This window comes from Stegodyphus dumicola, chromosome 8, assembly GCF_044657685.1.
Source record: "Stegodyphus dumicola isolate Sdum_Otavi_A_Nest chromosome 8, ASM4465768v1".
NCBI lineage: Eukaryota > Metazoa > Arthropoda > Arachnida > Araneae > Eresidae > Stegodyphus > Stegodyphus dumicola.
The window spans coordinates 102,946,744-102,969,143 of record NC_140775.1 but is presented as its reverse complement, the minus strand read 5'-3'; the positions used below and the strand labels follow the sequence as shown (position 1 = coordinate 102,969,143).

At 32.9% G+C, this 22,400-nt stretch overlaps 1 protein-coding gene and 1 long non-coding RNA gene across 2 annotated transcripts in view; one reads left to right on the top strand and one right to left on the bottom strand.

Annotated features, from left to right (window-relative positions):
* Positions 1–22,400, top strand: part of LOC118199027 (uncharacterized) — an 82,481-nt gene that overhangs the window by 4,408 nt on the left and 55,673 nt on the right. The window lies entirely within an intron of this gene.
* APC4 (anaphase-promoting complex subunit 4) lies at positions 590–21,717 on the bottom strand. Its single transcript, XM_035350333.2, has 3 exons — positions 21,563–21,717; positions 15,056–15,297; positions 590–2,757 (listed from the first exon to the last, which is right to left on the bottom strand). The coding sequence occupies exons 2-3, from the start codon at positions 15,294–15,296 to the stop codon at positions 656–658; spliced, it is 2,343 nt and encodes a 780-aa protein (XP_035206224.1). The 5' UTR covers position 15,297; positions 21,563–21,717; the 3' UTR covers positions 590–655.

Below are 22,400 nucleotides of genomic sequence, written 5' to 3'. Positions count from 1 at the left end.
AAAAGATTAAGGAACAACGCAATCTGCAACATTAACTGAAATGCCTTAGAATCACTAAAGATAATTTTAGCCTAGCTTATACCGTCCGTTATACATTAAGCGCGAATGCGTAAACGCACTACGCGCATGCGTAAAGCATACAAAAAAAAAGTTTGTGGCTTTGAGGTCCGGATTATAGACCATTCCGGATAATGGACGTCCAGATTACGGACTTTGTACTGTATTACATTTAATAATGGTAACCATCTCTCTCGTGCAACATTGAGCTATACATTAAGTAAGAGTGCTTGCATTTTGTAATGCATCAATTGTTCAGAAATTTCGGCACGAAGCAATATCCACATTTATTATAAGTCATTATTAAATCATAGAACAAAAACTAAAGTAGACATTTTTTTTAAAAATAAAGTAGACATATATATATATATATATTTAGCTTATTCTTCAGAAAAATCCCACTTTTTTATTGTTAACATAAATGATTCTGTGTATAAACTATTAAACTGATGAAAAACTTCTAATTTAAACCAGCAAAATGTAAGCTAATTAAATTAATAATCAGTTTACAAGCCTCATAAACCAAAACATATTTATGTTAAACCATTTTAATCAAAACATGATTTTACAAGTAAACAGCAATTACAGGGGGGAGAAATTAAAATGACATATCTTTGTCTAATTTATCATCACTTTTATCGCTTGCAAATGATAAATTGTCTTTGCTGCTGTCTTTCATAACAGAATCTTCATGCTCTGGTTCACCCTCTTCCTCCTCTTCTTCTTCAACATCCATTTCAAAAAGACGAACTTGCCTTTTTGAAGCAAAAAGAACACAAACTACTTTACGTGAACCACTGACAGCAATTTTTGAAGCTTTGATGTATTCTAGCCTCTTGTAGTTATTTTTTTCCATATAAGGCCCAGCCTCTAACATTGCTATTTTTTGCCCTAGATGTTCTCCTTCACCTAATGAAATAGTTTTCATTTCTGTACAAAGAGGTTTTAAAGGTAACTGCAATAAAACTGGACATCTTATATCAGTTTCAAAATCCTCAAGCAGTAGCACAGTAATAGTGTCTTTATTATAGAACTTAACATCTAAAACTTTGTAACAATTCAATTTGTCAGGAGATTCAGAAGAAGAAGGACCATTCTGTAAATTTTTAAAAGTTAAGCCAATTCCTTCAAACTCACCTTCTTTGGCCGTTGCTTCTCTAATTAAATAGAAGCAATTACTAGGTGGCGATTTCTCAGTAACAGCAGTATATAAATATCCACTCTCAAAGCAAGAAATGTGGGATATTTGAAGTTGTGAACTTGCATTTCCAGTTTTGTACAGAAGATAAGAAGCTCTAGTATGTACAGTATTTTTCAAAACCGTCCATGGTCCTTTTACAGCAACATCAATCACTTTTCTTAAATCTGTATACTGTGTAATAAGAGACTTTTCAGAATAATAAGGAAAAACAATCCCACTTTCCTTCCATATTGGATGTTCTTCAAGAAATTTAACCCATGGGTTACCATTTGTAGAGGCAGGGAAAGCCAAGTCTTCTTTCTTCAGATATTGAGCTACACGTTCAAGTTTCACAGTTGTTTTTTTATCTCTACAAGGTGTAGAAGTGAAATTTTCTTTTAAGAATTCAGCAACAAAATGCAAATCTTGTTGCGTCAATTTGCTTATTTCAAGAGGAATGGGCTCATCAGACAAGCGGAGGATAACTGAATAAAGCCATCTGAAGAATGCTTTGAAATTTTTCATGCTGCTGTCAATAACTTGTTGAATCTCAGTAGCCTTAAGAAGAAAAGATCCTACAGATAAAACAGCATCATTAACAGCAGACTCTGAAAGACCAAGGGCTCCAAATCGCTCATGCCACATAGCCATACCTTTGAGATCATTTAAGTGATAAAACAATGAAGATGCAACATTCTGAAGACGCTTTAAGATAAGTTTTTGAATATTTGAATAGGAGAGTTCAATAGAATGACCAAATTTTTTTAAACCACTTTCTGTTAAATCATGTAACAAAAACTTTTCAAGAGAATCAGTCGGATTTCCAAACATAAGCAATTCTAAGAAATCATCGCTAATTGATCCTTCAGATAAGCGGCTTTTCTCATATGCATAGTTATGGAGCTTTGTGTCCACTTCTAATAAGATGTCTTCCCAAGCCTCTGTTATAGCACGAATTGTGGAAGACAAATAAGTAAGAAGAGAAGATATTTGTCCATACTTCAAAGCAACAACTTTTATTTCTTCAGTATTATCACATAAAAGAGAAACACTGTAAGACTTGAAATAATATGAATAATTCTGATCATTATCTTTAGATTCTACTATTACGGTTAATACACGGAAATCTTTTGACAGAGTTACCGAAAGAACTTTATCCTGATTCGCACCATTTTCATTTTGAGCATTTACATCCAAATAACCAGAAGGAAACATGCCAAAAGAATGGAGATGGACCATTCCAACATCCATGCCTATTGCTAAAATATTAAGGCTCTTTTGACCCTTTAATCGCTTAAAATCATCAGCAACTTCTTCTACTTGTTTAGTTCCTGCTCCATAGGTTTTGTGGAATGTAAAAAGTTTTTGTAAGTATTCTGCAGAACGATCGCTATAAAACGCCATTTGTTCAGCGTCATCTTTTTCATTAGTCTGAACCCAACTAAGAGAAGTAACTATACAATGAACATCAAGTAGATGGACGGCTTCAGAATTCTCAACATCACACAAAGTTACTTTCCCTGAAAGTAGACAAATAAATATGGTAAGTTTTTAGCAAATGAAGTTCTAATACTTTATCAAACTATTAAAAATGTATATCTTGGAAAATTTTCAATAAAAAAACTATAATATTTTGCAGGTGTGCCTAGAAATATATCTACTTTAAGATGATGTTAAAAATTTGATAGGTTATAATACAAAATTTTCTCGAAAAAATTATAAAAAACATTTAAAAATACAAATTTTAAAAATAAATCATAAAAAATGTGCGAATTATATTTGGATGAAGCCTAAATTTCGAATTCTGGAAGAAGGAATTAAATAAGTTTAATAAAAAAAAGATATTAATAAATATATATCAAATTCAATTAACACTGAGGAGCTAAAATTTTGAAAGCTAATTTTTTAAAAACTACTAGTGCGATTTTTACAAAACTTAACAGTTTGGCAAAATTTGAGTCGTAGAATCGAAATATGGAAAAAAAAATTGGCTTGTCATTTCAGAAAAAGTCCGATTTTTGTGTCAAAATACCTATATTAGAACAACGCTACATATAATCTAATACATATCCTAGGTCGCTCTTTCGAGACGTGAAAAGCGCAAGTTGAATTTCGTCAATCGGCCCAATAGAACGGGAGATATAGAGCTTTTATTTATTTATTTATTTATTTATTTATTTATTTTTTTCCTTTCTTGTTCACCGTGTATATGCAAAATCAAATGCTAGTATAAAGTTTGACTTTATGAATTAACAGGACATTCAGCATGAAGTGTAAAAAAATTGCCAGAAATCAGAAGACAGCAGATTTTACAAATACTAATGGATTATCAATATATTTCAACATGCACACGTAATCAAACTAACAGGTACAAATAAAGTTAAAAGACAAAATCAAGTCATTACTTCATATTATTCATATGCTGATGCCCAAAGTTAATCAAGATTCTACACTTATCTTTGAACACAGACTAACACAGAAAATTTAGGGTAATTTATTGATATTTATATTACTAAAAAAAAGCCGATGTGTACACCACATGAGTTCCTTGTACGGAATATTAAATTATAGGCCTTTTTTCCTGCATTTCAATTAAACTTATTTCACTACAGATAGATTTCTCGCTTCCCGAGAAGGCAAAAATATGTAAATACTCGAAATATTTCCATTAAAAATTGAAAGATATAAAAAACATAAAACACCAAATACAGCTAAAACAATTTTGACAGTTAAAATTACAGTTTCTACGCAAAAACAAGCAATTCGGCCAGCAAGCCAGAAGGCAGATTGTTTGGTGCACAAAACTAAAAGTTTCCTTTTGGTCCCACTCGGGGAAAAAACATTAAAGGTGCAAAAAGTATTAATTCATTATTCTGCTAAGTTTCGAATATAAACAAATATGGCTGCTATAGTAAAAAAAAAATTAGGCTTAGCCGCACTTAACTTTTAAATTGTTGATAGCTCTACAACTGTTGCATGCGGATAAATCAAAGGCATAAAAACCTTAACTGGAAGATAAGAACAACATAATCCAATCATTTTTAAAGCAAAAAATGCACAATTTACCAACATACAAGAATAAAAAAACTGAGCTCACTGAGGCGAGTAACAGAGTTGATATATATATTTATATACTGTTGGTGCAGTTGATCGCAACCAAAAAGGGAGGTGCACAACTAGATGTTGTAGTTTTACAATTCGTTTGAGGATAAACAATTCTTTAGTCTGTCCTTACATACAGACATTATGAAAAAACATCATTAAATTGCATTTGATAGCTGTCAAAAGGGATGTTATCGTTGAAATATGGTATCCGGAATTTTTCATGATTACAATACTTCCTTTACTTCGTACAAGAAAGTAAAAAGGTTTTTAATAATATTTAAATAAAATATGGATAGATTGCTACAGAATTTCATAATAGATTCAAATTATTATTTATTCAACGATTTTAGAAATTACATTATAAATTAGAATACATACATATTAGAATTATTTTAAATAAACACCAGTCTTAATATTAATATTTAGCTGTCAATAAGCTTGAATTACAAAATGTAATCAACAAAAATATCTAGCAGATATCAAACTTCAGATTTCAAAAAGAAAATGTCTAAATTTTAATTTTTTGCTTTGTGTTGTTATTATTATTGTTTAAGCATGCTTTGATAAATATTTAGTAAATGAAATTTGAAATAAATTTAATTACAGTATTTGTTATTTTGTTGATAAAAAAATTTCATTTCACTTTAAAAAAATGTTTTTTGACCCATCAGCTGTTTTCAGATTGTGCATTCAGCCCATGATGAATTTGAGTTTGACAACTGCAAATAGTATGAATCAAAATATTTTCTTTACTACAGATTTAATTTCCACATAAATGCCTTTCCACAGAGACTTATAATAATTACTGAAAGTTAAACCATCCATGAAAACTCTTACAGATCTATAAAAACTAATGCAGTTGTAAGCTGTGTATGATTTTAATTTCCTTATTCAGTTTAACATTTACACAATATGTGTCAATTCAGATCCTTATGTAAATTTTCAAATGGAATTTCACCATTTACCTAAATTTAAATTTCACTAATTATGTTAAATTATATGTTGAATAGATACTTACACAATAGTGCAACCACATAAATACAAATTGCTAAATTTTCATAATGCACCAAATTCTAGAAATCATGCCATAATAATTCTTCAGGCAATCATACGCACAGTAATTTATCAGTTTTAGCAAGCACCATTGTCATTTTTGTATGCATTCTTTTTGTTGAATTTGTATGGATTTTGTATAGAAAAATAATTACATATTTTGCCTTAATTTTTAAAATACACACTTGTGGAACTTGCAGAAGAAATTTCTAGTATAATTTCTGCTGTCTGAAAGGGGAAATGTTTGTAATGGTTTACTAATTTATATTCGGGATAAATTGCATAATATTAATGTAATATGTTTTTCAATTATAACTCATCCTGTTTTTCTTGAATAAAAACCATTAAATAGAGCCAATATGGTTGCATTAACATATAACCATCATTGAATATTAAAATTATGTATATAATTTATAATGTTGATTTAATTACATATTCTGTTTAAATTTAAGTGTGGTCAGTATGGTTTAATGTGTATCATCCAAACTAAGAGAGCATTAAAATTTCATGTCAAGGAATACAAATCTTCATTTCATATTTTGTTAAGGTGATTTAATATATATCAGCCAAATTAAAAGAGCATTAAAATTTTGCAAGGAACATGAATCTTCGGTATGACATGGACAAATCAACAAATCTTCTATAGCTAGTCATAGTTGGATATTTAATCACAATTTTGACCTAGTTCTGGAAAAATTATGCATAAAGCTTCTTCTGTTATTGAACTGGATTTCCTTGACAATCCCACATTCATAAAAATCTGCCTTCTTTTAGTCAGTGTTATTGATTCCAAACTACTTCTTAACACTTTCAGAATCCTGATACCTTAGTTTTCATTACAACTTTTATTACACTTTCACTATGCTTCATCCACAACTTTCGATATAAAATGATTGCACTCCAGAGATTTTTGCAAAAATTATTATACTCTTGAAGAACAGGGGCTGCATCTGATCACCAAAATCTATAAGATTTTTATTTAACATCTATGTGAAACTAAGGTTGTTGTTTTCTTCCTAATTTTAAGTTTTACACTGGAATATTTGTCTTCCAAATAGCTAATTCCTTAGAAGTTGTATTTTTGTGATAAGTTTTTTAGGGAAACTCTTTTATTTATGTCACATTAAGGAAAAGAAAAAAAAAAAAAAATATTCAAAATAAAATTCAAGCAGTCCATCCATTCTGTTTGTTACAAAGAAATTAACAATTTTTAATAATTCAACTAACAGAATGTGAATTTCACAAATAATGTGCTGGTATATGTGAGAAGAAATTTAGTATAACATTAATGCTTTTAATTAAATATTTTTCCAAAGCCAAACACTTTACATCTGTCTTTTGCAGAAACAACTGTTATTTTAAATTACTTTTTCTGGAATACGTAACTTGTCATGTAATTCTTTTATTAAATGGGATTATTAAACAACTATATAAAAAGTACATCAAATAAACATGACACATTTTTCACTTATTTTCATAAATGCTTACAAATACACTCATTGTCATAATCTTATATACAAGGTGTATCAGTACAGCAGTGACAAACTTTCAGGAGCAAGAGAGTACATGTAGACGTTGGGAAATCACATAGGAATGCATGGTCAGAAATGCTTTCCTGACAAAGTAGTGACAAGACAAAAGTCAAGAAAGAAAGGACACGAACGGTGTGAGAAAACATGTTTATTATTTGGGGTACAACAAAAACAAAGAAAAAGTAACATAAAGAGACAAAAATCATCATCAAAGAAGGTGGTCGAAATTATGACCCAGACCAGGATGCAGGAACTGTGCGTCATGCATCTTCCAATTGTGATGCAGATCTTCCATAGGCCAGAGAAGGTGAGGGTCCATCATGGTCTGGGGTTGTAAGTTCGAACACCTTCATTAATGACGATCATTATTTGTTTTTGTTCTTATTTGTATGTTTTTGTAGTAATAAACATAATAAAGCATGTTTTGTCTCACTGTTTGTGTCCTTAATGTTTTGCATTTTGTGTCGTCACTACCATGCCAGAAAAGCGTTTCCGACCATGCATTCCTATGTGATTTCCTATTGTCTAGGTGTGCTCTATCTCTCCTGAAAGTTTGTCACAGCTGTACTGATACACCTTGTATAGTACAAAGTCCAAAATCTGAACGTCCAGTATGATGACTATCTAATATCTGCACTTCGAGACCACCAGCCAAATACATAAATAAAATGAAATAAAAAATCCCCCCTAGAAATTTCTAAGAAAAAAGAATATTAGTAAAAAGAAAGATTCTTTATGAAGAATCTGTGTTGTAAATGTAATTTTTCTGTGGACTGAGATTTTTGCATATCACTTATATACATTTTTATCATAAGACATATATCTTGGCCAAAATTATAAAGAAAGATCTGCTAACAGAGTTAGCTGTTAACATCACTGTACTTTTAAGGGTATGTATAAAAGTTGAATATGTTTAAAGTTTTCTAAAGTTTAATTTTTTTCACGTGCTGGCAAAGGTAATGGTACCATGGCCAATAATTGATTGACCTGGTATTGATGATGGCCAGAACTTTTGGTCTTTAGTGCTTGTGGGGTGGGGAAGAAAGAGTGCAATGCATTTTCCCACCTGATGCAATAACTGCAATCCTAAATTCTGCTGAAAAGTATATCTCTAATTCTAATCTACAATCTCACTGCTGCTAAATTCTGCTGGCCAATGCCTTTTCTAAATTTAAAAAATTCAGCCATCCCTATCTTTTGCTGCTAGGTGTTCCTCAAAACTTGAAGTTTTTGAGGCTGCTAACTTCTAACACCATGCTGCGGCTGCAGCAGTCGGTCCTGTGAAAAGGATAGTTGGCATTTTTCGATCTGTCCTAAACAATAAGAATCAATATTGACATGCCTGCATGATATCTTACTAAATTTAAACTGATAATCTAAAATCCGAAAATTTCTGAAATCCAGAATTGCTGAATTTCCAACGAGTCCAGATCTCAATCTTTGTACTGTGTAATGCAATTGCGAATATTGTGAACTCAAATTTATTTTATGCTTTTATTTTATATTGTTTCTCTGAAATGTGTTTTAACTTTTTCTTATATCAATATTTGTTTGCATGTGCAATGCTGAATTCTGTATAATTAATTTCGCAGCATACTATTGCAGTAAAAACACTGGGTTAGATTAGAGAGAAGGGTATCCCTTGTATTATCGCGAAGTTGTTGTTTCATTTATCACCAAGTTCTTGCTTCATTTATAGTCAAGTTGTTGTTCCATTTATGGTAGCCTGAGTAGTTGAATGTTATGGAATATGGAAACCCTATTATGATGCAATCGGTTGCATGATTGTGGTAAATTCATAAGGGCTTATGGTGTGTGTATTGGTTAGGAAGTATATTGCTTGTTTTGTGGTTTAGACCAGGGGTTCTCAACCAGTGGTATGTGTACCACTGGTGGTATGCAAGAGAAAAATAGATGACATGCAAAGAAGCAAAGTATTTTTAATTATTAAATTCAAAAATTAAAACCCCAACGTTCGGATTTTTTCTCTAAAACATGTAAATTTATGGGATCTGAGCTTGTTTAAGAGTGATGGGAGTAGTAGTATTTTGTAGTGGTGGTACTAAAGATTTTAAATTTTTTTTAGATGGCACGCTTTAGTCAAATGGTTGAGAACAGCTGGTTTAGATGGTAAAATGGCCGAATGTGGTAAGATTAATTTGAAATTTCTGTACAATTTGGAAAGAAAGGGGAAAAGAGCATTATTTGACTGGTGCATAAATGAAGATTTACATTATTAGGTACCCTATTTGTAGGAAGGAAATGCATATGGTCGAATGTCGGAAATGTGTACAGTCCGACATCATTACGGAGGATGTTTTTTACTTTTATTTTGTGAATGTGGCGACACCAGTATAGATTCTGATTCAGATAATTTTAGGAAGTTTTTGGATGCTGTTAAGGAATTTTGTTTGACTGAAGATGCGTTAATTCGTAAGTAAGGTAAGTGGATATTTCCTGCGTGTGGGGCAAAGATGAATTTCCTTTTTTATGTTATTTCATTGCTTGATTTAAAATGTAGTTTATCCAGATTATATATTTTTTTTGTTGGCTGCTCCTCTGACTTTTTAAGTGAATATAGTTCAATGTGTACATGGACAAAGTCAAGGGAATGTGCAAAACCTGTTTGTGCAATTCTCTGATGTTTTTTTACGTGAAAATAGGTCAATGTGTACATGGATAAAGTCAAGGGAGTGCGCAATGCCATTTTTGTGCAATTCTGGGATGTTTTTTAATGTGTAAATAGGTCAATGTCTATATAGATAAAGGGAGTGCGCAATGCCATTTTTGTGCCATTCTGGGATGCTTTTTAATGTGCAAATAGGTCAATGTGTAGATGGATACCGAGTTTGTGCAATTCTTTGTCTTGTTATTTTGGCTTTGTGTAGCGGGATTTTTGGTACAGAAGCCAAAATAGCAAGTCAAAGAATTGCACAAACTCGGTATCCATGTACCGCCAAAAATTGCCAAGTTTTGCCAAGGAGTACCTGTAAATATACTTTTACCAAACAATGTTTTAAAAATGAAATGTAATATTACTGCCTGTCAGCACTTCACACATTGTAAAAGGTAATAACTGCTTTCCTAGTTGCTTAATGTTAAATAAATTAAATTTTATGTAGCTCTGCATCACTGAATAATACTTTAAGAGGTTATGGGTCCAGAACGACTTTATCTGTGTTCTAAGAAATTTTATCGCTAAACCTAACCATGTGAGTTCCTCAGAAGTGAAAATGAGTTTCATTGTAATCAAGGAAGTATTTACTACAAACTTCTAGGATCACAAAATTGGGTGCGGTGTAAGAGGATGATTGAAGGTTTACCTATTGAAAAAGAAGGAGCTTTCGAAGTGTGTTTTGGGGAAATAGTCAAACCAGAGCTGGTTAGCAAAGGTGCTCCCCTTTAATCCGGAATAAGTACAACCAACAGTTAACCAAGTTTGACAAAGGTAATAGAGCTGCTTGTGGATTTTTTTCATGGACATTAGACTCAACAATTTGTGATTTAGTTTCCATGTGCAAAACAGCAAGAGAAATATGGGTGGAGCTGTATGAATTATTTGAACATAAAAAGAGATGAGCACAGTATGCATCCCAGTTGCAGTTTCCATCATTTGTGCATGCATATAGCAAAATTAGAATGTTTGGTGTCACGAATGCATAATTTAGAAATTAAGCCAAAATACTCTGTTATTATGAGCAAACTATTAGAAACTCTCTCTAATGAATTTGAGCAACTAAAAATGGCTTAATGTGCAAGACTGGAAGAACAGCAAACAATGTCAGAATTGAAGGGACTGCTAATTTCACAAGAGCAGAGAAAGATGTCAGAGCCTAGGGGCAGTAAATTTGTTATTTTAATGGCTAATACTGTTGAAAAAACTGGAAGCAAGCAAACATTTTCAAGAAAAAATGGGCCTGTTAACAAAGAATAAACAGTATAAATGTTTAAAATGTGGTAAAAAGGGTCACTTTGAAAAGGACTGTAAATCCCAGAAAAATTATTACATAACAGTCAATCATGATGAAAAGATTAACTACGGGAAAGCCTTTATTAGTGAGTGTTTCAGTGTGACTAATAATAACATATGGATAATCAACACTGGAGTTACTCAGCATATTACAAACAAAATTGACTGGTTTCAATCACATACAAAATTTGAGCATCTAGTTGAAGTAAGAGTTGGTAATAATGCAACAATGAAAGCTTATGGACACAGTGTCATATCACTTGAAATGTTAGTACAGGGTTCATGGAGAAACAGCTTCATAGTAGCTTGTGAAACTATTAGAACCACCAGCTAATACTACAATCATACATACCAGTATCATGGCTACACAGACTCTACCTACCACTAATACTGCTGCCACACAAACCAACACAACTGCTATGCAGACAACACCTACTTTAGTCCCTGATGAAATACTAGAGGATTCTGAGGCAACCACTCACACTTGTTCAAGGGAAGAAAAGGAAAACATTACAACAAAGAAAATCTTCTGAACACTTATTGCTTATAGCATCTAAGGATCAAGACAGCACATCTCAACAGATTCAGCAACAGTTGGCAAATTACATTGGTCCTTTAAAAATTAGAATTCCCATTTAACAAATACAACAAACGAGATTCAAAGAATTACTGATTTGCTGCACTAATCATACATGCATAAACATACCATAGAAATAAAAGAATCCATAGCTGCTGTGCAAGAAATTAAGAACAACATTAAAGTACATGAGCCTAGACCATTACAGGATTCAATAATTGTATTCACAGTGCCTGTAAATTATGCAGCAGATGATCTTGTAGCAACATTTGAGAACTAGTAACCATCAGGAAAGATTGGGCGAATCAATCCAAAAACTCTATTACATTTTGCCGATAGCAGAAACAACTGGATAGTTAATTTATATAGAGAATACTACAACAAAATTAGAACACAAGAAGGAATATACAGTACAAAGTGCATAATTTGGACTCGTCGGGACTTCGCCGATTCCGGATTAGAGGTTTTTCTGGATTATAGATCGTCAATTTGGTAAGATGGCATGCAGAAACTATACAATTAAAAATATGAAACCATAATTTATGAAATAATGAGCAATTATGATCTAAAGGGTATCAAATTTTACAAAAAAACAGCTTAATATTTATTTGTTTACTTTATTAAACATTTCTTCCAACGCGCATGCATGTATGTAATATATGTGCAATCTTTATGCACATGCGGAATGTATGCGCACTCTTTACGTGCATGCATACAGCATACAAAAAAAAGTTTGTGGCTTTGAGGTCCAGATTATAGATCATTCCGGATAATGGACGTCCGGATTACAGACTTTGTACTGTATTTACGGTTTAATTCCTGTCCATACAGACAATACATACGAGTACAGTGTTGCTTCAATTCTCAAAGCTTTGAGCATCAGAGTAGAGACTGCACAAACTCTTTAACTTGTGTCAGATGCGCTAAAGAACATGATACAATTGAAAAAAATTGTCAAGATATTCCATATTATGTAAACTGAGTTAGCCAATATTTAAGGGTGCCCCTTGGATTATCACTAAGTTGTTGTTTCGTTTATCACCAAGTTGTTCCATTTATCGCCAGCTTGCTGTTTCACTTATGGTAACCTGAGTAGTTGAATGTTATGAAAATCCTATTATATGTAAAAGGTTGCATGATTGGGGTGAACTTGACTGATGGGAAAAGATTTGTAAAGACTTGTTTGTGTGTTAGATGTTGGTTAGGAAGTACGCTGCTTGTTTTGTGATTTACACGGTAAATTCTGAATGTGGTAAGATTAATATGAAGTTTCTGTATAATTTGGAACGAAAGGGGAAAAACGTGTCTGGACTGGAGTGTAAATGAAAGGTTCACTTAGTAGCCATTAAACTAAACACATAAATGTTAGGTATCACTTTGTACATGATAAAGTTTTAATTGGTGAACTTGAAATTGAATTCACGGGGAAGTATTAATATTGTGAACTCAGATTTATTTTATGCTTTTGTTTTATATTGTTTCCCTGAAATGTGTTTTAACTTTCTCTTATATTAATATTTGTTTCTATGTGTAATGCTGAATTTTGTATAATTGATTTGGCAGCATCCTATTGCAGTAAAAATATTGTTCTAAAAATGAAATGAAATTTTACTGTTTGTCATTACTTCACATATTGTAAAAGGTAATGAATGCTTTCCTAGCTGCTTAATGTTAAATAAATTAAATTTTATGTAGGTCTGAATCACTGACGTAATAATACTTTAAGAGCAATACCTATTTGTTGACTTATTTTTCAAATATCTCTATAAATTTGCAAATATTCTTCGTTTGAGAATGATATTAAACAGTACACAATGCATCATGACAGAAGTAATTACCACAGATTATATCTCAAGAATTTTCTCATTTAATATAAGCATTCTGAATTTTACATATAATTTAATTAAGTATAAAATTATTATTGATATTGTAATTTTATGTATTCACTCTTTTTTTTTACTACTAAAAGGAAAATTTCTTAACTGAAAAATTATAAATTTTCAGTATGGATATTAATAGTTTTATCTTACTGTAAACATTTAAAAAAATATAAGGTATAATATTGAGGTAAAAGTATATTTTAGGGTACCCCTTAGCAATTTGTGCGAAATACCAAATTTGTGCAAGTCTTGTTATTTTGCCGATTTTTGTACCAAAAATCACCACTACACAAAGCCAAAATAACATGACAAGAATGGCACAAACCCGGTACCCATGTACTCATCGACCTATTTTCACTTTAAAAAAATATCAGAAAATTGCACAAACTAGGCTTTACGCACTCCCTTGAGTTTGTCCATGTATATATCAATATATTTTCACTTAAAAAGTCAAAGGAGCATCCAATTCTACAGTAGAGGCAAACAAAAAATACATAATCTCAATAAACTACATTTTAAACCAAACAATAAAGTAACATAAGAAAGGACTGTGCATTTAAGCATTACACAAAGCAAATATCCTCTTACCTTTGTGGCACATAAAATTCCTTAACAGCATCGAAAAACTTACTAAAATTATCTGAATTAGAATCCATATATCAGCGTCGTCACATAAATTCACAAAAATAAGAGTACAAAACATCCTACATATTCCGGACTGTCCTGAAAATGGCTACTAAGTAAACCTTCATTTACACACCAGTCAATTAATGCACATTTCCCCTTTCATTCCAAATCGTACAGAAACTTCAAATTAATCTTACTACATTCAGCCATTCTACAGTCTAAACAATGAAACAAGCAATGTATTTCCTAAACACACCACAAAAGCCCTTATTTTTGTTGTTATTTCATCTCATGAAATACCCTTGTTGTTATTTCATCCCATGATTCAAAATTTCTTGGAATAATGAAAATGATTAAGTTATAATAGGGTCTCCATAACATTCAACAATTCAGGTTACCATAAATGAAACAACAACTTGGCAATAAACGAAACAACAACTTGGAAATAAATGAAACAACAGCTTCGCTATAATACAAGAGGTACCCTAAAGTCAACTTTAACTAAAATTGATATTTTTTCTATTATGCACCTGACATGCATTTTGGCGGCTGTGAAAGAGATATCAAGTGCATACCGAGACCCAATGATAGCACTTCTGAGTGTGTGTGCATTTTTAATTATAAAGTTTCATGTGCATGTGTCTCTTACACACACATCAACTAGAAACTGTTTACGATTAAAAGATTTGCAGAATGTGTGCTAAGTGCATATCTTAAATGTACCAAGAAATTAATATATTATCCAGAAACAAGAGCATCAAAGACAGTGATATATTACCCAGAAATTTTGAGCTTTCATTCTATAAATAGGTTATCAAAAAATTTCAATCACATCTTAAAAGATGTTTCTTGCAAGATTATTCATACCTAATGTGAAATATTTTGGATACAAAAACTGCTGAAAAAAAAAGCATTTAGTTTCAGTTTTATAACAGTGCTTGCATGTGTTTCCTTGGATTAAAACAACTGTATACATTGAAATACATAATAATATAAATTACATTTGCCTCATATATTAAAGATTAATTCATATTTTCTACACAAATAACAAATCTCATATAAAACAGTTATTACCATTATCATATGCATATGCAAGAATTTTACCATCAGGGCGCCAAGCTATGGCCGTCACTAACACAACTTTATCCTTAGTACTTGGTGATGGAAATGACCAAACTTTTTGCCATGTCAGTCGATGAAGAATCACTTCCCCATTAACTGTAGCTAATGCTATAAGATCTAGCATTGGATTCCATTCCATCAAAGCTATCTCTGCAGATACATGACGCTGCTCGAGCTGTCGAAAAGATGTCATGCTGTAAAGAAAAAATATACACATAAGAAAATATATATAGTTTTTCAGGGTTTTCATTCGCAAAGCGCCGCTGGCACCGTTTACTCGGCAAGCTCACCAATGGTTGATGAACGTTGATGATGAGCGCCGTACAGTTAAAAGATATTAAACCCATGGAAGTAAGCTGCGTAAACGTGATATTTAGTACATATAATCAAAATCAATTAAATAATAAATGACATAAATTCAAGTTAGCAGAGAAAATGGCTCTAGTGTAGAATTGGGTGCCCCTTCGATTAACGACAATTTTTTTTTTTAATTTTGGGGATGAAACCTTACTTCTGGTTACCATGATAGTTTTAAATTTGTTTTAGCTTCCTGATTTTACTTAAATGAAAATAGATTGATGTGTACATGGACAAATTTAAGACAGTGCAGAATGCCTAATTTGTGCAATTCTAGGATGTTTTTTAAGTGAAAACAGATCGATGTGTACATGGACACAGAGTTTGTGCAATTCTTTGACTTCTTATTTTGGTTTTGTGTAGCGGCCATCTTGAAATTGTTCCTTCCTAGCGCCAATCTTGGCGTCAAAAAACAGTCGCCAAAAAACAAGGGGCACCCAATAGTAAACTTTTACCGAAAAAACAATATATTAAGCATATACACTGCTCAACATTGAAAATGCCACACCAAGAAGAATTGGTCAGAAAGTGATAAAATTTGGAAAAAAGACACAGCAAGCAGCAATAAGTGATCTTTATTTCAAAATGATAATCAGAATACAAAGCAAGAACGGCTTCAGCTCAGTAAAATGTAGGACCACTGCGGACAGCGATGCACGAAGAAACACGAAGTGCGGATGGTGTCTTGAAGAATGGCTCTCCATTCCCTTTCGACCATTTGCCACAGTTCGTCTTCTGAACGAGGCAGGGGCAGAGTCTGTAAATGGCGTCCAATCTCATCTCACACATGTTTGATTGGTGACGGGTCAGGAGAGTACAGTGACCAGGGAAGCATCTGTATACCTTGCAGAGCATATTGGCAGATGCGAGCACTGTGTAGTCGGGCATTATCCTGCTGAAAAGTTGCATTAGGCAGCCCCTGAAGGTAGGAGATTGTCACAGACTGCAGTACATTATCCAAGTACCGTTGGTGCCCTGAATACGAACTAGAGGTGACCTGGAATCGTAGGCAATAGCGCCCCAAACCATTATGCCACGTTCTCGCGCTGTGAGGCATTCCACAGTTATTGCCAAATTAGATCTGTTTCCATGTAGATGCCACACACGTAAGGGGTTGATTGTCACTGGATAAACAGAAGCACGACTAGTCTGAGAACACAACATTTCGCCATTCTGTCATCCACATCTCTCCAGTCCAGCACCATTCTAAACGTTAGCGTCTATGCTGTAGGGTCAATGGCAGTCTTCTTAACGGACGGCGTGACTGTAGGCCACATGCAACCAATCGATGGGAAATGGTTCTGGTCGACACGGGAACATCCAGGGTATCTTGCACATGCTGCAGAATCGCGGTACAGCCACAGCTTGTCAGCAGATGTGTCAATCCATGCATGCTGACGTCACTCTGGCTGCACCTGCACCCTTTCTTCTTCCCACATTTCCTTGTTCCTACCATGTTCGCCATAGCCGATGCACTGTGCTCACATCCATGTGAGTATCAACTGCGATTTGACATAAGGACTAACCCTCCCTTCTCAGTCCAATCATTATACCCCTCATAAAATTGTCTATCTCCTGGTAGCGTCTTCGTTGACGGCGGCCTGACACTGTCTCCTATTACATGTATCTTCTGGGACAAAAACCAACTTTCTACGATAATTCGTCTGGCAGAAATAACGACACGAATATTGCCCTTTCTGCACGTTCCTTCCCTTATATCTTACTTCATGTGCGCCGGAGAGCTGCGCATTTCACATTATTCGCATAAACTCTTTTGCTGAAGTGGTTTAATTGCTCGTTGGTTCGTGTTGTGCATGTTTTGAAATGACTTATGTTGCAATGAGAGACGTGGTTGCAAGAGAGTCTGGGAGATTATTTTTAGTGGCTGTGCATAACAGAAGTAGGAAAACGCTAATGCAGTGTAATCGCCGCTACACAAAGCCAAAATAACAAGACAAACAATTACGCAAACTCAGTATCCTTGTACACATCGACTTATTTTCACTTAAAATCCCCAAATTGCACAAAAATGGCATTACGCACTCCCTTTGACTTCATCCATGTACACGTCGACCTATTTTCACTTAAACAAAATACTCGAATTGCACAAAAATGGCATCGCGCACTCTTTTAACTTTACACGTCGACCTATTTTCACTTAAAAAATTCCCAGAATTGCACAAACTTGCATAGCGCACTCCCTTTATTTTGTCCACGTACACATCGATATATTTTCACTTACAAAGTCAAAGGAGCACCAAATTCTACAATATAGGCAAACAAAAATACATAATCTCAATAAAATACATTTTAAACCAAACAATAAAATAACATAAAAAAGGAAAAACATGTTATACATTTAACCACTACGAAAAGCAAATATTCACTTACCATGATTTTCGAATTCGCTTCGTACACCCAGATCCACGTAAAAATCAAAATATAAATCATACTCAAATGACTGACCATATGAACCTTTCTTCCTACAAACCCATTCAAATCCATCTAAACAGTTTTTACATTTGACTAGATGCATATCCTTCCTACATACAGGACACTTATAATGGCTACTAAGTAAACCTTCATTTACACACCAGTCAATTAAAGCTCTTTTCCCCTTTCGCTCCAAATCGTACAGAAACTTCAAATTAATCTTACTACACTCGGCCATTCTACCATCTAAAGAATCAAACCAACACACAAATCAAAAACACTTACAACAACACATCCCATGATTTAAAATTTCCCAGAATCATGCACCCGATTACGTCACAATAGGGTTTCCATAACATTGAACTACTCAGGCTACCATAAATGAAACAACAACTTGGCGATAAATCAAACAACAACTTCGCCATAATACAAGGGGTACCTTAAAGTCTACTCTACCCGAATGTGCAATTCATAGATGTTTTTTGAAGTTAAAACATATCGCTGTGTACATGGATTCTTGTCAAATATTTTTGGTTAGAAACTTTACATTTCTGCTATCTAAGTTTTTTGTTTTTATTTCGGATTTTTAGCTTAAATTGCGTCTTTAAAATGTGGTTTTTGCATATGCGAAAACCATGTTTTTGGAGACATTTTAGGCTTAAAATTCGAAATGTAGACACAAAATTTACGTAGTAATATGGCGGCATGAAGTTTCTCACCAAAAATATTTGGCAAGTCGCATATAATAGTAGTTCCATAAATTCGTATTAAATTCAAGTTAGGGCAGAAAACAATATCTAAAGCCTAATGGAAATAAAATAATCATGGGTTGGATCCTAGCAGGGCTAATCTTTGGAATATGGTAACAGGTAGTTTGGCGACATTTTGGTAGGCAATAAAGGACTTTGGGAATAATGTGAGAAGTACCGAGTCCCGATTACGCATTATTTTATGTGAGAGAAATGAGAGATCTTGAGATATGTCATGTGACATTAATGGACAAATTACAGTTCTTTAATCGGAAAAGGGGGGAAATCTGGAAATTTTGTATTTAGCTTTATTCTGTGTTGTGTGAAACAGTGTTTGTTAATTTTTGGATCCCATGGCCCTATCTAAAGTGAATTCGAAATGGGTACATAGTGGGATTGAAAGGGGTAGTAATAAGTGTATTTTTAAGGTTGTGCGAGATAAAAGTAAAGATTGTTTATTAAGTTTTATTAAGTTATTTATTCTACCTGATACAATAATAATATCTGATTGCTGCAAACAGTCATATGTCTGTTTGGAGGATGAAGGTTTTCAACATCTTGCTCTGAACTATAAGTATGATTTTAAAGATCCTGAAAAGGCACACATACGATTGCTTTTTATTTAGCGGAGGAAATAAGAAAAGTTTATCCACCACGAAATCAAGATTCTGAAGAAGATTAGGTAAGTTAGTATTTTTAATTATTTGAGGATATTATTTTTATGCATTGTTCTAAATGTAAGGAGTTAATAAATTAATATGGTATTATTGGAAAATTGTTATTAGCAATGATTTAGTTTAAAGTAATTAGGATTGTAAGCTAATTTTTATTCATTTAATGTATGTGCTTATTTATATTTTCAGTAGTGTTTTTTAATTTAATTATATTTTAATTAAATGATAGTTATTTTGTGAATTATATGTTTGTAGCAATTTGGTATACGTTTCAGTGGAAGTAACTGTGCATGGAAATAATTAGTATTTGCAACCATTTTTAATGTTTGCATTATAAATTCGTTGGCGACGTTTATAATAGATAATTTAGAGGTAAAAGTTTTTGATATTTTATTTATTTTATACGTGCAAATGTTCATCCTTGGAAAGGGTATATACTTTTTCGCGACCAGGTAATTTCATATATGTCCTTTTTACCGAATTTAAATATTCACAAAATTTTCATGCATTTTCGTGAAATTTTTGTAATTTATGAGAAAAAAGCAGTGCACATGGATATAGTGAAGATTGTGCGCAATGCCATTTTTGTGCAATTCTGGGATTTTTTTTAAGTAAAAATAAGTCAACGTGTACATGGTTTAATTATATTTTAATTAAATGATAGTTATTTTGTGAATTATATGTTTGTAGCAATTTGGTATATGTTTCAGTGGAAGTAAACGTGCATGGAAATAATTTAAATATTTGACACTAAGTATTTGTAACCATTTTTAATGTTTGCATTATAAATTTGTTGGTGACGTTTATAATAGATAATTTAGGTAAAAGTTTTTGGATATTTTATTTATATTATACGTGGAAATGTTCATCCTTGGAAAGTGTATATACTTTTTCGTGATCAGGTAATTTCATATGTGCTTTTTACTGAGTTTAAAGATTCACAAAATTTTCCTGAAAATTTTTGTAATTTATGAGAAAATAGCAGTGTAGATGGATAAAGTCAAGAGTGTGCGCAATGCCATTTTTGTGCAATTCTGGGATGTTTTTTTAAGTAAAAATAAGTCGACATGTACATGGTTACTGTGCATATCGACGTGCAAATGGTTTATGTGTATGTGCTATTCTGAAAAATGTGCAAGGAGTTTGCGATTGTGCACTTTTTCCCAATTTTGCAGTTAATATTTGTAATGATTAAGCAGTTTTGTTACATAAAATTTCTAGCATCAGTGTAATTCGGGTAGTAGATTGTTGGAAAAAGTGTTGAGTAAATAAAAAGAAAAGAAACATGTCTTTACTTTGTGAAGACATGGCAATGAAAAATGGCAATGTAAATGGCAGTGCAAAAAAAAAAAAAAATAGAGGGTTGCTGTAGCAAAGTTGGTCGCCAAATTTTCGCCAAGTTACCATAATCTAAAGATCAACCAAGAAAAGAAACATGTCTTTACTTTGTGAAGACAAAATGGTGGCGAAAAAAAAATTGAGGGTTGCTGTAGCAGAGTTTGTCGCCAAAAAATCGCCAAGTTACCATAATCCAAAGATTGACCCCTAGCAGAGCCCACACCCTTGACGCGCCCACTTATATGATGCATTCGATGTATACATGGACAAAGTCAAGGGAATATGCAATGCCAAGTTTGTGCAATTTTTGGATGTTTTTTTAAGTGAAAATAGGTCAATGTGTATATGGATACTGAGCTTATGCAATATTTTGACTTGTTATTTTCAAGTTGGCGATTTTGAGAAACGCGCGAAGAAGTAGGTGATTCTGCACTTTCCCAGTTTGTTGCCAAGGGTGTGGGCTCTCCTAGGATTTTACCTAATCATGTAATAATGAGTCCTTTTTTTGACAGTTATCTATTTAATGGGAAAAAATTAGTAAAATTCAGATCTGTCTTTGAATATCTTTCAATATTATAAAATTCCAAAATATTTCTGTTCTTTCTAGGGAAACTGTGAAAACATAAAACCAAAAAGCCACTTTTATAATTAATTTTCAACAAACATTTTTGTTGTTTGTTTAAAATATACATACATAAAAACAAACATTTTTTTGTTTGTTTTTTCTCCCCTCTAGTTAAAAGTAAGTTGTTAAAACCATTATAATTCAAACAGAATCATAGTGGCCCAGAAAAACTAAACTTTTGTTTTTTAAATTCTACATCATCTATGCTTCAAAAGAGATCTATTTTGTTGCTTTAAATTATTTTGATTATCGGGCAGTTTAAATTGATAATAAGATTACCAACCTGATACTGTAAATATTCCTTGTTATTGTTTCTCAGAACACTGTTTTACAACATCTGCAGTAAAAATCTTCGATAACTTCCCGCTTCCACACACCGGGAACTTCAAATCGCAATGTTTATTTACATATAGTTAGTAGCGTTGCCAACTTTGAAAGCGTTATTGCACCTGAAACGCTTGGCAAAATTTTATGAAAAAAAAAAGCTTAATCCATTTATTTCTGAAGGACAATCATATAACTGCGATTGAAATAAACTATAACAAATTTCAACTATGTAGTTAAAATAAGAAAATACATAAGTGTATCGCGCATAAATTTCAGTCCACAGCAGAGGCATGTATTCCCTGAATAATAGGAATTCTACGGATGTGTTATTAAGCACCTTTCATCCGTTTCAAACGTCATTAAAAGAAAAGGAAAAAAACTCGTGCAACAGAACTACTTCCTTGCATCGACGTCATCACACTCTGATAGCAAAATAGAGCCGACTAATGTATTCTTAAACGTCGAGTTTACACTGAGTTTCCTTTCTGCAACACAAGCGTCCCGTCTTCTGCAAATCCTTCCCGTCATCAGTGGCGTAGCTAGGGTGGTGCAAGGGGGGACATCTGTCCCCGGGCGCAGCATGTAAAAGGGCGCTAAATTCATGGTACGAAATTTTTTAATGAAATGTTTTTCATTTTTGGCACACAGAAAGGAGCGCTAACTCTTCAGTTGTCCCCGGGCGCTAGAAACTCTAGCTACGCCCCTGCCCGTCATCAACATTGCAGTTATAATAAATTCTCTTTTCCAAAGTTTATTTAACTTTTGATTGTCGTGATTTTTATTACGGTTATTCA